Here is a 15,271-nt window from a genome sequence, read left to right on the forward strand (position 1 = left end):
TTTTCAGGCCAACTGTGCGTTTATGGGCTCAACTGTGCGTTTTTAGCCTGAAACAGGCCAACTGTGCGTTTACAGGCCAACTGTGCGTTTACAGGCCAACTGTGCGTTTACAGGCCAACTGTGCGTTTACAGGCCAACTGTGCGTTTACGGCTCAACTGTGCGTTTATGGGCTCAACTGTGCGTTTTTAGCCTGAAACAGGCCAACTGTGCGTTTACAGGCCAACTGTGCGTTTACAGGCCAACTGTGCGTTTACGGCTCAACTGTGCGTTTATGGGCTCAACTGTGCGTTTTTAGCCTGAAACAGGCCAACTGTGCGTTTACAGGCCCAGCTGTGCGTTTTCAGCCTCAGCTGTGCGTTTTCAGCCTCAACTGTGCGTTTTCAGCCCAGCTGTGCGTTTTTCAGCTCCAGCTGTGCGTTTTCAGCCCCAGCTGTGCGTTTTTCAACCTCAACTGTGCGTTTCAGGTCCAGAAACGCACAGTTCGAGCCCAGAACGCTGTTTTCAGCGTTTAACTCGTTCAAGCACGATTTGAACGGTTCCAGAACCGTTTTCTCCCCAAGATTTTAGGGGATCACTACCCTATCATGGAGAGATTTATGGGGAGCAGTTAGACCCCATTAAACCCTCATTAAGGAGATATTTAAGGGGGCGGTTATACCCTTAACCCCCTATAAATACCTCAAAACTCAACTGAGTTCGGATCCTCTTTTTTGGAGGGGGGGAGCTGACTTTTTGGGGATCCTTGATCGAGCATCTTGCCGCGTTCTGCAGCAACAAGGAGTTTTGGAGACCAGCAACAGGAGCTTCTTCCTTGGCTTATTAACCGAACTTTCGGTTCAAATCAACTCTTTTTCAAGAGTTCAAACTCGTTCAGAGTTATCAACTCGATCAGAGTTCAAAACTTGCTCTGCAAGTTCTTCTAAAACTAGTTCAGAGTTATCAACTCGATCAGAGTTCAAAACTTGCTCTGCAAGTTCTTCTAAAACTCGTTCAGAGTTATCAACTCGTCAAGAGTTATTTCAAAACTTGCCACGCAAGTTCTCCACAGCGTCAAATCGTGAGGAGATGACATCGTTCCAGTGAATCAAGACGTTCGGATCGTCAACGAGAAGCAAACTCGACGCGAGCATTCGAGGGAGGCATCTCATCGCCACCGTGAAGAACCCAGAATTAAACAAAGGGGAGAATCGAATTCATTCTCCTCTCTTTTGTAATCGGAATCCAAATTGTAATTGATTTTGAGAGGAATACAAGTCAAATTTTTCTTTCATTATTTCTTTTACTGCAAATTACCAACAAACAGCCCCTCGAATAGCCATGATGTGTTGACACAAACCCCTCATATTAACACATTATAGCAATCTGAGGGGCTAATATAAAAATATGGATATTTAAGAGGCTAATATCTAAAAAACCCTAACAAAAAAAGACAACAATAAGGGGCTGTTTGGTTGTTGTTGGTAAAGTTGTGTGTTTATGACACAACTTAGAAAGTTGTTGTCCACCTCATTAATTTTACTGAGCAACTTTTCTTTGTTTGTTTTTTATTCCATTGGAATCATAAATTGCTTGTTTGGTTTGTAAAATATAACTTTAATTGCTTGTTTGGAAAGTGTAAAAAGTTAGTTATTGTGTGGTCCCTACTCAAATAATTTCATTGGCCTAGCCCCTCACTTCTGACACATATGTCAACTTTCTTTCAAAATCAGACCATTTTGAAGGGATTTGTGAATCCATGCCACATCAGCATAGTAAATCACTTTACACTATTTTCACAACTACAAACAAACAATTAAAAAGTAAGAAAGTTGACACTGAGACCCACTTTTTTACACTTTCCATCCTTTTACATAGTAAAAATTTACAACCAAACAGCCCCTAAAACTTCTGCATAAGCAATATTGGAATATCAAAATAACAGGATTAGCATGAAAATAACTCATGATTATTGGAATATAACTCCCGAAAATACTTTATCATTGATGTTCATCTCATAGCTATTACTATCATTGAAGGGGGTTTATATAGGTACGGATCCGACAGCCAGCACAAAACCCAAACCCGACAGAAGTTTGCCATGGGCCCCACAGCCTCGTGTGCCATAACTTTTACCGCCGTCATTTTTACTCCACAGAGCGGTAGGTACGGAGTCCTCGCGCAGATCCCCCACTCCAACTACTGCTACTTATATATATCCCCTCCTTCCCCTTCAAACCCACTCTCTTATCGGATCAAGCCGTCGAGATCCGCGTCCGAACCCGAACCCGTTGCGATGGCGAGGAAGAAGATCCGAGAGTACGACTCGAAGCGACTCCTCAGGGAGCACCTCAAGCGGATCGCCGGTATTGATCTCCAGATCCGATCCGCTCAGGTCATTTTTGCCCCCCCTCTCCCCCCCCCTCTCTCTAATTTTCATTTTAAATGCTTTTTTGCCCTTCAGATTTAGTGAGAATTTACTGCGATCGGTCGAGCAAAATTACAGATAAATGGTATATTTCGTCGTCTTGATCGATGTTTACTTAGCGTTCGTCATCAGGTTTAGGTTTAAGCTCAAAAAGAGAAAAAGCAGGTGTATGCTTTTCTTAAATTAAGTCCCTCTGAACATTAGACCCGAACTCCCCGACCTTTTTATGGGCTAAAAGCCTGAACTCACGTGATGGTAACGATTTTTTAAAATCATATTAAATTCGCGGCCGAACTTAGACTCATGCAGCGATGTCAATTTTTAGAAAATACACTTTAAATTCGTGGCCGGTGGGACCATCTTAAAGCAAATCTTTCTTACCATTAGTCCAAAACTCCGAAGTTATAGTGAGGGTCGAAGATTATAGTTTTATATTAAATCTAACAACTTTGATCTATCTTGTTGCTTATGAGACTTGTTTTGCGCCGTCATAATTTTGAATTGTGATGTTAATATTTTAAAACTTCAGGTTACACAAACAACTGATTTCACTGGATTAGTGGACAGTGAACAATGGCTTTCTTCCATGAAATTGGTCGTGAAGCCTGACATGCTATTTGGGAAGCGNTGAACTTGGATATGGCTCAGGTGGCTCAATTTGTTAAAGAACGGCTAGGCATCGAGGTGATCCTAGAATCAACACTGATTTTTTATGTTAGCCCCTCTGACTATTTCACTTAAATATTAACGCAATGAGTGTATTACACAATTAATAACATTAGGTTGAGATGGGCGGATGCAAGGCTCCGATCACAACGTTCATTGTCGAGCCTTTTGTTCCACATGACCAAGAATACTACCTTTCAATTGTTTCGGAGAGGCTTGGTTCTACTATTAGCTTCTCAGAGTGTGGAGGAATTGAAATTGAAGAGAATTGGGACAAGGTATATGTTAGAACTTAGTTTCATTATTATATTACCGATAGGTGGTACTGATACCACTTTTTTACTGCAGGTTAAGACTATATTCCTCCCCACCGAGAAGCCCATGACACTAGAAGCATGTGCACCATTGATTGCAACCCTTCCGCTTGAGGTCCTCCCCACCGAGAAGCCCATGACACTAGAAGCATGTGCACCATTGATTGCAACCCTTCCGCTTGAGGTGAAACATTATGAGCCATCCTATTCATTGTATCAAGTTACTAACCTATTTCTGATTGTCTTTGAATTACAACTATTGATTTCTCTTGTTCTTTGCATCTTTTACTTGTAGCATAGCGAAACCTTATAAGCTTGAGTGGCATTACCTTCTTCATTCATAATTAACGTCTATTGACTCAGGTGCGAGGGAAAATTGGAGAATTCATAAAAGGGGTGTTTGCTGTATTCCAAGGTATACCTAAGGACCTAGTGCTTACTCATTTATTTCACAAAAGTTGTTACAACTATAATATATAAGTTGTAGAGTCTACTACTAGAAAGAACCTTTCTAGCATGTGAGTAACTCAACACAATGTATCGGTTCACACATTCAGTACATGTGCAAAAATTTAAACATCTGCTTTTTCATAATGAGCATCAAGGTTCATGATTCCTTGGCCTTGCAGTAACTGATTCAACCGGATTAATTGCAGATCTGGATTTTACTTTTCTTGAGATGAATCCATTTACCTTGGTAAATGGGGAGCCTTACCCATTAGATATGCGTGGAGAACTGGATGACACAGCAGCTTTCAAGAATTTCAACAAGTATTCTTTTTTTAACTCAGAACTGCCTTGATTTTTTTCTCAGAAATGTGACTATTAAATCCTTACTGTTAAATAAACAGGTGGGGTGATATAGAGTTTCCACTTCCTTTTGGTAGAGTTCTGAGTGCTACAGAAAGCTTTATTCATGGACTGGACGAGAAGGTAACGGAAAATTTTCACTAAATACTGATTTTTTTGGGTCTAATTACACATGTACTTACATTTCCTTTCTGTTTCAGAAAATTTCTTATGAATAATACAAACTGAATTATGATTATTGAACTTGATGCAAGAAAGTTATAGTGGCTAGGAGCCTAGAAATATGTTACAATGCATGTTAAGATGTTTGTCTTTACAGTTTCCATGCACTGATCTCTGCCAAAAACTGGCATTTTACTTTCAGACAAGCGCTTCTCTGAAGTTCACCGTTTTAAACCCGAAAGGACGCATATGGACGATGGTGGCTGGTGGTGGTGCCAGTGTCATATATGCTGATACAGTGAGCATTCTGTCATGTTACTATCCATATTATTTTGTTAGATCAATCAGATAATGATTATTTACATCTCCTAGTTAAAAGTAGGAGGTGTTACTGATCCACTACTTCTGATACCGTCAATTCTTTCAAAGTGGATCAATTGGTCTCGTAGATGTATATCCTCTAACATCTTGAGCTTCACTCAGGTTGGAGACTTGGGTTATGCATCTGAGCTTGGGAACTATGCAGAATACAGTGGTGCCCCGAATGAGGATGAGGTTTTGCAGTATGCTAGAGTTGTTCTTGATGTAAGAGATTTGTTTTACTTGGTTTCTTCATTTGCACTTTTTACTTGTATTTTTATACTAATGAGAACAAAATGAAGAATGTTTAGTTTAGGGTGAATATCAGAAACCCCACCTTAACTTTGTACAATTATTGGAAAACCTCCCTTACCTTTCAAAATATCAGAACCTCCTCCCCCTCCTCCTAAGTCCCTTCCTCCTCCTCCTAAGTGTAGGGATTATCGCAAAACCCTACTTTAACTTTTTATCATAAAACTGCCTTTAATTTTGAGGTTTTATCAGAAAACCCCGCAAACATCTCAAAATCAAAGGTGGTTGTTTTTGTAACCCCTAAACTTAAGGTTTTTTTTTTTTTTGATATTTTGAAAGTTAAAGGAAGGTTTTCTGATTATCAGAAAAGTTAAGGGGTTTTTATGATATTTAGCTTTTAGTTTAAATCCATTATTTAACTGAAAAACTAACTTTCTAGACACCTTCAAATAAGGGATATTATCTGGGAGGGATATTTGTAGAGGTGTAAAGAGATCTAACCTACTTAACTGAAAAACTAACTTTCTAGACACCTTCAAATAAGGGATATTAGCTGGGAGGGATATTTGTAGAAGTGTAAAGAGATCTAACGGGAGGTTTTCGGTAAGAGGGGATCAGAAGTTACTTGCACCTCTTAGGAGCTAAAGTTTGAACTGCATCTATTTTCCAATTTTGAGATTCTAATCAAAACTTCCAGAGAATCATTACTAAAACTCATATCTGTCTAATTTAATTCTGCTAATCTTCTCATCTCAACAGTTTACTTTCCCAATATGGATAATTAGCAGCAACAGCAACATAAAGAATCTAATTATGTGCCAGTAAATCAGCGCACTCGTGCTTATACATGAAGTAGATCATTCCTTTATAAGATTTAGAGGATGATAGAATGGCGAGGGAGAAAGATATATCATCAAGAAATACGGAAGTACATAGTGATTGCTTCAGTTATGACATTCACAACATTTAAGTTAGTAGTAATAAACCATAATCCTCTCGCTTACACTAAACGCTTACTCTTATATTTTGCTATTATAGTGTGCAACTGCAGACCCTGATGGTCGCAAGAGAGCTCTTCTAATTGGTGGAGGAATTGCTAACTTCACTGATGTTGCTGCTACTTTCAATGGGATTATAAGGGCTCTAAGAGAGAAGGTTTGGTTGCTGAAATAACTACCATCTTTCCTCTTTCTAGTATTATGCTTATTTGATTTTTACATGTAGGAATCCAAACTAAAGGCAGCAAGGATGCATATTTATGTTCGAAGAGGTGGCCCAAATTATCAGACTGGTCTCACGAAGATGAGAGCTCTAGGTGTAGAACTGGGCATTCCTCTTGAGGTAACTCTTTCCATCCTATCTCTCCTTATCTCTCAACATGGATATTAAAAACCTCTGAATCATTGATCTTTCATTGTATAATCACTTTCACTTTGCATGTGAGTGATTAATTACACTTGCATTGGTGCTCCAAGCTGCAAATGATGTTTTGTAGGCAGCCTCCTGACTCACTATAGTTTGATAAATATTAATTGCAGAATACACCCCTCTACTATCGATGTTTAACCACTTATTACCCAGGAACTTTGCTATTATCACTTTGACTACTGATGTTCAAACAGAGTCATTCCTCTGTTATTTGTACCTGTCACGCGGATAGTACTTGACATCAACGTATTGCAGAGAGGTCCCCTTTTTCTCTTATAGGTGTTGAGCACACACATTGTATAGTACAAGTTCAAATAACGGAGAAATAACCCTGTTTGGGCTAATGAAAATGTTTAGGGTGCTAAGTGTCTAATTTCTTATCATACATGCGATGTATCTGCAAACACTGATAAATAATTAGCCTTGGGTGTGATAATTTTGTCCAACGTTCTCGGATGATCTTTATTGGGTTTTGCATATGAAAGGAGGCTCTGGGTCAGTTTGGGTTTGGCCTTTTCATTTCGACCTGAACATAATAGCGTGATACTCAACTTTGTTATATTCTGTGTATCACATCTGCGGGCATTCACCACGAATCTAATGAAATACCTTGCGTGTAAGATCAGCTAACAAACAATCTGATGGTTGAGATCGATGATGATTTTCATTTGAGTAAAAAGAAGCTATATTGAGAAGAAAAGAGAATAAAAGACCTGGTTCGAAAGAGTCTAGTCTTCTCCTATTTAGAGTAGCACACTAAAGGGTAAACAACCGAAATCGAACAGTCATTTGGTATTTTACAGGTCATGTCTAGTTGAGTTCTGGTGTAAAATAGAGATCTAATTTAGCCAAGAAATCACCACCTTAGATCATTTTGTCTGACTTTCCTGCTGGAGGCCTAACTAATTGAAAATTGGGAATTTTCACCTGCAGGTTTATGGGCCAGAGGCTACAATGACTGGAATCTGCAAGCAAGCTATTGACTGTGTCATGTCAGCTGCATAAATTCAACTTTTGATTTCCCCTTCAGCCTCTGTTGTCTTTTTTTTTTAAATCACCAAGTGAGGGAGTGGAAATCGAGGGTTGTTGAACTTAATCATCAAGTTTGTCAAGGACATCTCTTCGTCAGGTGTGGGGAAAAAAGTAAAAAACTCTTCATAATTCGAGTTATGCGAGTCTATGTGTGGTTGAATGCAGTTCATTTCGTGTGAATTCTATGCTTTTGCCAAAGCATTCTCAAAATAAGTAGTGTAAGATTGATGATAGAAATGAATAATACATCCGGATATAATAATTTGTACAATTACACATATATTTTAAAAAAACTGATCATCTGCCTTTTTACCCCCAACATGTAAAACTGATGGTAAATCTGAAAAATATTCAAATACGATTCAGTTCTAATTACGTTACGCTATCGATAAGTAACATGATTTTTTCCAGTGGATATAAAAACATTACATAATTATAAAAATGTGGATACAGAGGCAATGAAATTGAGGGAAGAAAACAATTTGAGGGGCAGATTCAAATTCATAATTATGTCAGGGGAAAAAATTAGAAACAGCTACTGAAAAGGGTAGATTTTATGAGTGATATAATGTAGAGGGGGTTATCCGCAAAAAAACGCTCTCCTCTTCCTCCTCCAAAATATCTCTCCCGCTATCTCCCCTCCTCCATCTTCAACCACCTCGAAAATCCCCAAAAATGCACTGCACGATGCGAATAATGGCGGGAACATCCCTAAACCCTAACCTCTTCTCCTCCTCTCCTCCGAACCCCCCGCATACAACTGACGACCCCTTGTTCTTCCCAAAATGCCCCTCCCTGCCGCTCCCCCTCCCAAAAAAACCCCCAAAAGCCCTAACCTAAAACCCCCCTCAAGCAACCAATCCACACCCGACCAAGTACTACAAGCCCCTCCCCAAGTCCCCGCCAGTCGTCGCCGCGACGGCGACCCGGTCGTGATCCTCGCTCCTCCGGCATCTCCTACCTCCTCCCTGACGCCCCCTTTGAGTTTCAGTTCTCGTACTCGAGACCCCGAAGGCGCGGCCTTTGCCAATCAGGGAGCCGGCGTTTCTGGCGTTCGCGCCGCGACGATGAACCGGCCGTGGACGGGGAAGGCGCCGCTTGTCTCAAGAAGGAGAAGGAGAGGAAGAAGAAGATTAGGCTTTTCGAGCCGCCGGCGTTGGGGGAGGAGGAGGGTGAGGAGGAGGGGGAGAGGAGCAGGAGGATTGCGGGGAGGAGGGTTGATGAGTTGGCGAAGGGGAGCGCTGGGGATGGGAGGAGTAGGGAGGAGATTTTGGGGGCGCGGCTGACGAGGAAGGAGGTTAGGGAGCTGGTTAAGCCGTGGTTGTCGAATTTGGTGAGAAATTTTGTTTATTGTTTCTTTTGTTTTGTATACATTTTGACCGTCTACATGTTTCTTTTGTTGGAGCTAGAATTTTAGTGATTTTTTTTTTTTTTGCAAATTTTCTTCTATATTGTGAAAATTGCACTTGATAGGTAGTGGAGTGGTACTAAGAGATGCAGTTGGGTGATGATAGCTACTATAGACTGTAGATTCAAAGAATTGGGTACTAATAGTTTCAATTGTATCAAAATAACAATCTTTTATTGATTATAATTGATAGTGAAGGAATGTCCACTAAGAGTCTAAGACTAGCCAGATCTTTTGAAATGTCAAGCAGCATGGCGTCGGGGGAGGAAAGTGGAGGAAAGTAGAGGCATTGAAGTGTCGGGTAATTGTTTCTATGTGGAACATGGAGGCATAATTTTTGCGGGTTTCTATTTGTTGAGTTATTCAGGGTTTAGGACTTGTCCCTACTAATAGATGGATGATTAGTTTCCATGCGTAAGGGCTAATTGGACTTGCATCAATTATGCGTTACTCTAAGGATTAGTAAAGAACGAAGTTTACCTTTGCATGTAATATATGTGAGATCGTTTACTCCTTCAATTTGTTATCCTGGTGAATCACAAGGGTTCGGTTGTTATTTTATGGGATATAACTGTAAATGCTTTCAGGAACTTGACCCATATGTGGTCCCATGCTGATAGTTTTGACACAAAGACTGTCATTGGTTATCTTTAGAGGTAAAGACTGATGTCCCGTTTCATGATCTACTAGAGTGAGACATATGTAGCGTTCAATTCGTAAGAAAACGCTGTCCAATTAGCTCAGTAAAATAGGTTTCTTCCTAGTTGCTGTCACCTTTCTACTATGCATAATACAAATTAAAATACTTCACCTCTATAATGGACAATGACCGTAGATCTATGTATGTTTTTGGTAAACTAAAAGTTATCTTATTCTTATCAGAATGAAGACAGATAAATACACCTGTGCCCTGCTGGTCCTTTTAGGTCACAAATGCAAGTTTTTACCAAAATTCCGTAATGATAACGCTTATTGCTACTTTGTTCAATAATACTTTGAATATGCAGGTAGGGATGGGCTAACTCATAACATGCTAGAGATGATTCATGCGCATTGGAAGCGCCAGGAAGTTTGTAAGGTTCGATGTAGAGGTGTTCCAACTGTTGATATGGACAATGTCTGCTACCATCTCGAGGTTGTCTTCTTCAATGTTTTTCAAGCTTAGGTGAACTTTTAATCTACAATTATTTGACCTGTTTATGGACAAACTCATAACCAACCATTGCCTTTGTTCTCTTTTTCTTTGTCATCACCATCCACAACCTTGTCTCCTCTTTTGTACTGGTGTTACCTTCTTGTCATGTGAACTATAAATAGTTTAAATTATGATGGGGTATCTATATAGAATTTCCACTTACCTTGATTGCAAAATAATATGTTAGTAAATTAGTATCAAAACGGTAAATTTCTATACTTCTAATCTGGTGCAGCTTGCACTTGTAAAAGAAATTATTAAAATGCTTGATGAGCTTCATGCATCTCTTTCTAGAATAATATTTTGACTCGATTTATGTTGAATTATGCAAATCTTATAAGAAGAAATAGGCATGAAGTGGTATCACATTTTGCTAAATGAGCTGCCAAACATGCGAGTCCCACCTTGCTAGTCACAATTAGAAGGTGTGAGCCTCAACACAACTTATATCTCTTGTCAGCTCACCTTGTTATTGGAGATTTTGCAACTCATATCCAGTATCATGACCTTCATTTGTTACATCAGTGAGGTGGTATCACATGGTTAAGACACTCCTTGCATGGGCATTCACCATTTGATTTTTCACTGTCTAGCTGTTTGGGCATGCATTTTTCTATTTTTTGACATGGTTAAGACACTCCTTGCATGGGCATTCACCATTTGATTTTTCACTGCCTAGCTGTTTGGGCATGCATGGGCAAAATTGTAATTATAAGGTAGCACTTTCCACTAAATGACACTTGATTGTGACAGGAGAAAACTGGAGGAAAGATCATACATCGAATTGGCGGTGTTGTTTTTCTATTTCGTGGCAGAAACTATAACCCTCGCACTAGACCTCGTTATCCTATAATGCTCTGGAAACCAGCTGCTCCAGTGTATCCAAAACTTATTCAGGATGCTCCTGAAGGACTAACAAAAGAAGATGCAGATGAGTTCAGAAGAAAAGGGCAAAAGCTATTGCCAATTTGTAAATTAGGTGCTGATATCTGGTTTTAGATTTCCCCCTTCATTTCTGACTTTCTTTGATATTTTTGCATTCATATTTATTAGAGACAAAAGGCTGACTGCATTCTGTCCTTTTCTGCTCTTATCTTGCAGCAAAAAATGGAATATACCTGAATCTTGTTAAAGATGTAAGAGATGCCTTTGAAGGAAGCCCTTTGGTAAAAATCAACTGCCAAGGGATGCATGCAAGTGATTACAAAAAGATAGGTGCAAAACTGAAGGTCCATGAAATGTGTAATTTATTTCACATGCATTTGTCTGAGGAGATGGATAAACAAGTAGCGCTTGCTCCCACTTTCTGATGTTTCCTCCCTTTTGGATGACAGGAACTAGTCCCCTGTGTGCTATTATCTTTTGATGAGGAGCAGATCTTGATGTGGAGAGGCCATGGTTGGCAACCAAGGTATCGGGCACCCACTCCTTCCATTTCAAAGGTTGACAAGAACGACACTAGTGCTTTGTCTGATGCCGAAGGTATGACAATTTATTAGTTTACGTTCTATTCGATCTGTGGTTGGACTTTGTTTTAGATTTTAGCATGCTTTCTAATCTTACGAGGTGCTTGCAATTATGATGTTACATTTAACTGTAGAAAATTTATAATGAATTATTTGTAGAAATTTAAAGTTGGTCACGGATCAAATTCAGCTCTTACCCCAGTTTTTGCCAATCTCTTCTTGAATGTTGACATGCCTAATACTGGTCTTGAGATTGGATGCCATCATATCTCCAACAAAATGGAACTGGACCCATTAGAAATGTGTTAGAAATGTCACTTGGATATTTTAATTTACCTGGGCATTTTAATGTCCGAGAAACCTTATTTATCTATAATCACATTTGAAAGAAATACCTAAAGCACATGCATGCCCTCTTGGTAAGGATTTTTACCCCTTCTATACCTCACGATCTTGTTGCTAAAATTCTTTTTCTACCTTTCTTTTTCTGAAGAAGAACTTCATGCTTATCTGAGATAACCTGTAAGTAATGCTTACAATTGCTGAATATACTTCTGATGTTCTTTGAGATAACCATAGACGCTAAAAAGTATAGTAAGGTAGCGTTACCCATAGTATTAGCTGTAATTCCAACTTATATTTTGTGAAAACTGATGCACATTGATATCGCTTGCAGGCTCATCAAGTGGCATTGGTGATGAGAGCACAACCGAACTAGAAGCAAGTAAACCAAAGATGTTTTTACTATGGAAACAAGCAATCGACTCACACAAGGCCCTACTTATAGACGAGAATGCTGAACTCACTCCAGATTCACTTCTTGAAAGGGTGGAGGAATTTCAAGGTATGTCGCAGGCAGCTGAACATTCATACCCTGCCTTAATTTTGCGCGGGGGTGAAGACACCAATAATACAGTCAAGTCTAACGACAATGACGAGGTTGATGACACTGACGAAACTAGTGAAGATAACGAAGATCGAGAGATCGATCTAAATGATTCGTTTGAGGAGGTGGATCCTTGGGCACCTCATGGTTCATTACCAGTTGATGTGATAGCGGAGAGAGGCCAAGTGTAGAATGAATACGGTTTGTGTGGTGTGGATCCCCACCCATCTCATCACAAAGAAGGGGAATGAAAAGATATCCAACTGTAATTGGAAAGTGTATGTAAATGTTGCAGCTGATTGATTTTTTACATTGCCCTTGTATTTACATAAACGCCTTTGATAATAAATTCTTGTTATTGATCTGTTGCAAGCTTATTTGCTTCTGCGGTATGATTTGCTGCAGGGATTGTTCGTGGAATTTTTACAATGAAAGATTGGCAATACGTTGTGAAATCCTAACTATTTTGGTTTTTAGATATTGGTTTCAAATATCATATTTGAATGCAAGTCCCACAGATCATCATCAATATTAATCTAAGCCCCTCGAACCTCATCTGTTTGGATATGAGTCCCCCAAATCATTGCGTTTAAACTATTACGCTCCTTAAAATAAGTCCACATGTTAGCTTTCGTTCACTTATTAATCCAAAATAAACTAATAATGGCCTTGAACCCTCTTGCATAGGTAAAAGAGTTAATGTATCCTTTAAACCTATTTAAAACCAACTTCAGCAAAACTATATTTGAAAGATACCTGCTTGTGCCAGGGAAAACTTAAAACATGTTCAAGATGAAAGTAAATGTACATTTTGGGTAATTAATAATATTGACATGTATATAATAAGGGTGAAGGTCACTTCGATGCCACAAAGTTTATTTGTTTTTAGCAGTGCCGAATAGATAACATAAGTTGTTTAGAATTAGCACGTAAGTGGCCTCAATCAATAATCATGGAAACTTGTTAGTTTTATAATTTTCTAATCATTGATATTTGTTAAGTTTACCATTAAATATGTCACATGTCTATTTTATAGTAGAATTAAGACATGTTTTAAAAAAATATGGTAGATTTAGTATCAAATATTAAAAATATCATTTGTTAAAAGCTCTAAAATTAGCATATAAGTATTATAAAGAAACATTCGGGTGAAAATTTTCACGTTTGCAATCGAATGTACTAACATGCCAATGGTATTTTTTTTTTGCCAGAAAAAGCAACTCATGGTGTATAAGTGCCAAAATGGAGAGACTTTGTGGTAACTAAGCCCCATTTAGCCTATAAATAAATTAATCTGAAATAACAATTCCAAATTTTCAATGGTTCAATATCGCAAAAACCTAGTTACATGCTAAATTGCACAAAAATACAATAAAGTTTTCTATTTTGACAATTAAATATCACAAGTTGCATCTTGATACGATAAAATATTATAAAGTCACCACAATTTGTGTATTACTAGGATCGATCATGCAAACATGGAAATTTTCACCCAAATGTTTTTCTGTGATACTTACATACTAATTTCAGAGCTCTCTAACTATCATTATTTGTTAAAATTTTCATTAGAAATATCTCAACTCTATTTTAAAATAGAATTAAGATAAGTTACAAAAGAATTTTTGTAGACTTAATAGTAAATTTAATAAACATTATTAGTTAGAAGCTCTAAAATTGGCATGTTAGTACCCTCGATTATGCAAACGTGACAATTTTTAACCGAATGATTCTCTATCATACTTATATGCTAATTTTAGAGGTTTTAACTATTAATATTTATTAAATTTACTATTAAACCCACCAAAATTATTTTTAAGCTTATCTTAATTCTACTTTTTAAATAGAGTTGAGATATTTCCAATGAAAAACCTTAACAAATAATAATGGTTAGAAAGCCTGAAAATTAGTATGTAAATATCATAGAGAAATATTCAGAAAATTTTGATATTTGCATGATCAATGGTAGTAACATGCAAATTTTGAAAAGTTCATAGTTTATATATGATAGTTGTGAAAATTACCTGGATGGTTATCATAAATGGGAAGTCGAGTATGGCAAAAAAAAAAAAAAAAGGGAAGTCGAGTCGCGTGATGGGCCCAACGGCCTGGTCCATTACCAAACGTAGCGGCGAAAAAGGATAAACCAAAATTATGAAGAAACCTCAAATCTCTCTCTAAATTACGTGCGTATCCTTCCAAACTCCATAAATTTCTTCTCCTTTAATCAATCTCTCTCTCGATCGATTTCGAATCCAAGGAGGGAGAAGAAGAAGATGCGGCCGTTCAAAGAAGAATTCACCTTCGGTTAGTCTCTTCTTCTGTAATTTTTTGATCAAAATTTTTTTCTTTTTCATTTGTTTTTAGGGTTTACTGAAATTGGATTTGACCTGTTAATGTGCAGGGGAGAGATTTGAGGAGTCGAGAGATATCCTTTCGAAATATCCTGATCGAGTACCTGTGAGTACAAATTTTTGCTCAATTTCGTGGAATCCAAAGCCAGGATCTTCAATTTTCAAGGACGAGGTTTTGGCTGTTGTTAGATGAATGGAGTTGTTTTATTTTAGAGTAAATTACACAAAACCCCTATGTCCTTTCAGTCTTTTGCAGTAAACCCCCATGAACTTTCAACATCTCGACAAACCCACATGAACTTTATGGAATTGCAGAAAACCCCCATGAACTTTATGAGTTTTGTAGATAACCCCTATAAATTAGGACTAAAAACCAACATAAGAAAGTTCACAGGGTTTAGTGTAATCTACCTAAAAGTTCATGGGGTTTTCTGCAGAAGTTATTGGGGGGTGTAGTGTGATTTTGAAAGTTCACAGGGATTTAGTGTAATTTATCTAAAAGTGTTTTTTTGTTTGTGGTGGTGGTGGTGGGGGGT

General features: G+C 38.2%; 3 protein-coding genes across 4 annotated transcripts in view; all 3 read left to right on the forward strand.

The window, feature by feature from the left end:
• Positions 2,159 to 7,593, forward strand: LOC109822637 (ATP-citrate synthase alpha chain protein 2). Its single transcript, XM_020388866.1, is given in 13 exon segments — positions 2,159 to 2,372; positions 2,935 to 3,031; positions 3,034 to 3,089; positions 3,188 to 3,349; positions 3,420 to 3,500; positions 3,749 to 3,800; positions 4,042 to 4,156; positions 4,237 to 4,318; positions 4,560 to 4,655; positions 4,841 to 4,942; positions 6,008 to 6,124; positions 6,194 to 6,310; positions 7,331 to 7,593. Coding segments are annotated over 13 exon segments (1,248 nt in total). The 5' UTR covers positions 2,159 to 2,273; the 3' UTR covers positions 7,403 to 7,593.
• Positions 9,663 to 12,575, forward strand: LOC109821838 (CRS2-associated factor 2, chloroplastic-like). Its single transcript, XM_020387992.1, has 6 exons — positions 9,663 to 9,678; positions 9,845 to 9,972; positions 10,786 to 11,002; positions 11,134 to 11,261; positions 11,367 to 11,514; positions 12,175 to 12,575. Exons 1-6 carry the CDS (start codon positions 9,663 to 9,665, stop codon positions 12,573 to 12,575), a joined length of 1,038 nt encoding a protein of 345 aa, XP_020243581.1.
• Positions 14,505 to 15,271, forward strand: part of LOC109822638 (autophagy-related protein 8i-like) — a 2,520-nt gene continuing 1,753 nt past the window's right edge. The window contains exons 1-2 of one of the 2 annotated variants that reach the window (XM_020388867.1): positions 14,505 to 14,688; positions 14,786 to 14,907. In XM_020388867.1, coding sequence (XP_020244456.1) covers positions 14,658 to 14,688; positions 14,786 to 14,907 — 153 coding nt within the window. In that variant the 5' untranslated portion in view covers positions 14,505 to 14,657. The remainder of the gene's footprint in view (positions 14,689 to 14,785; positions 14,908 to 15,271) is intronic. The other variant, XM_020388869.1, reaches the window with a different exon arrangement.

This window comes from Asparagus officinalis, chromosome 8 (assembly GCF_001876935.1).
Source record: "Asparagus officinalis chromosome 8, Aspof.V1, whole genome shotgun sequence".
Taxonomy (NCBI): domain Eukaryota; kingdom Viridiplantae; phylum Streptophyta; class Magnoliopsida; order Asparagales; family Asparagaceae; genus Asparagus; species Asparagus officinalis.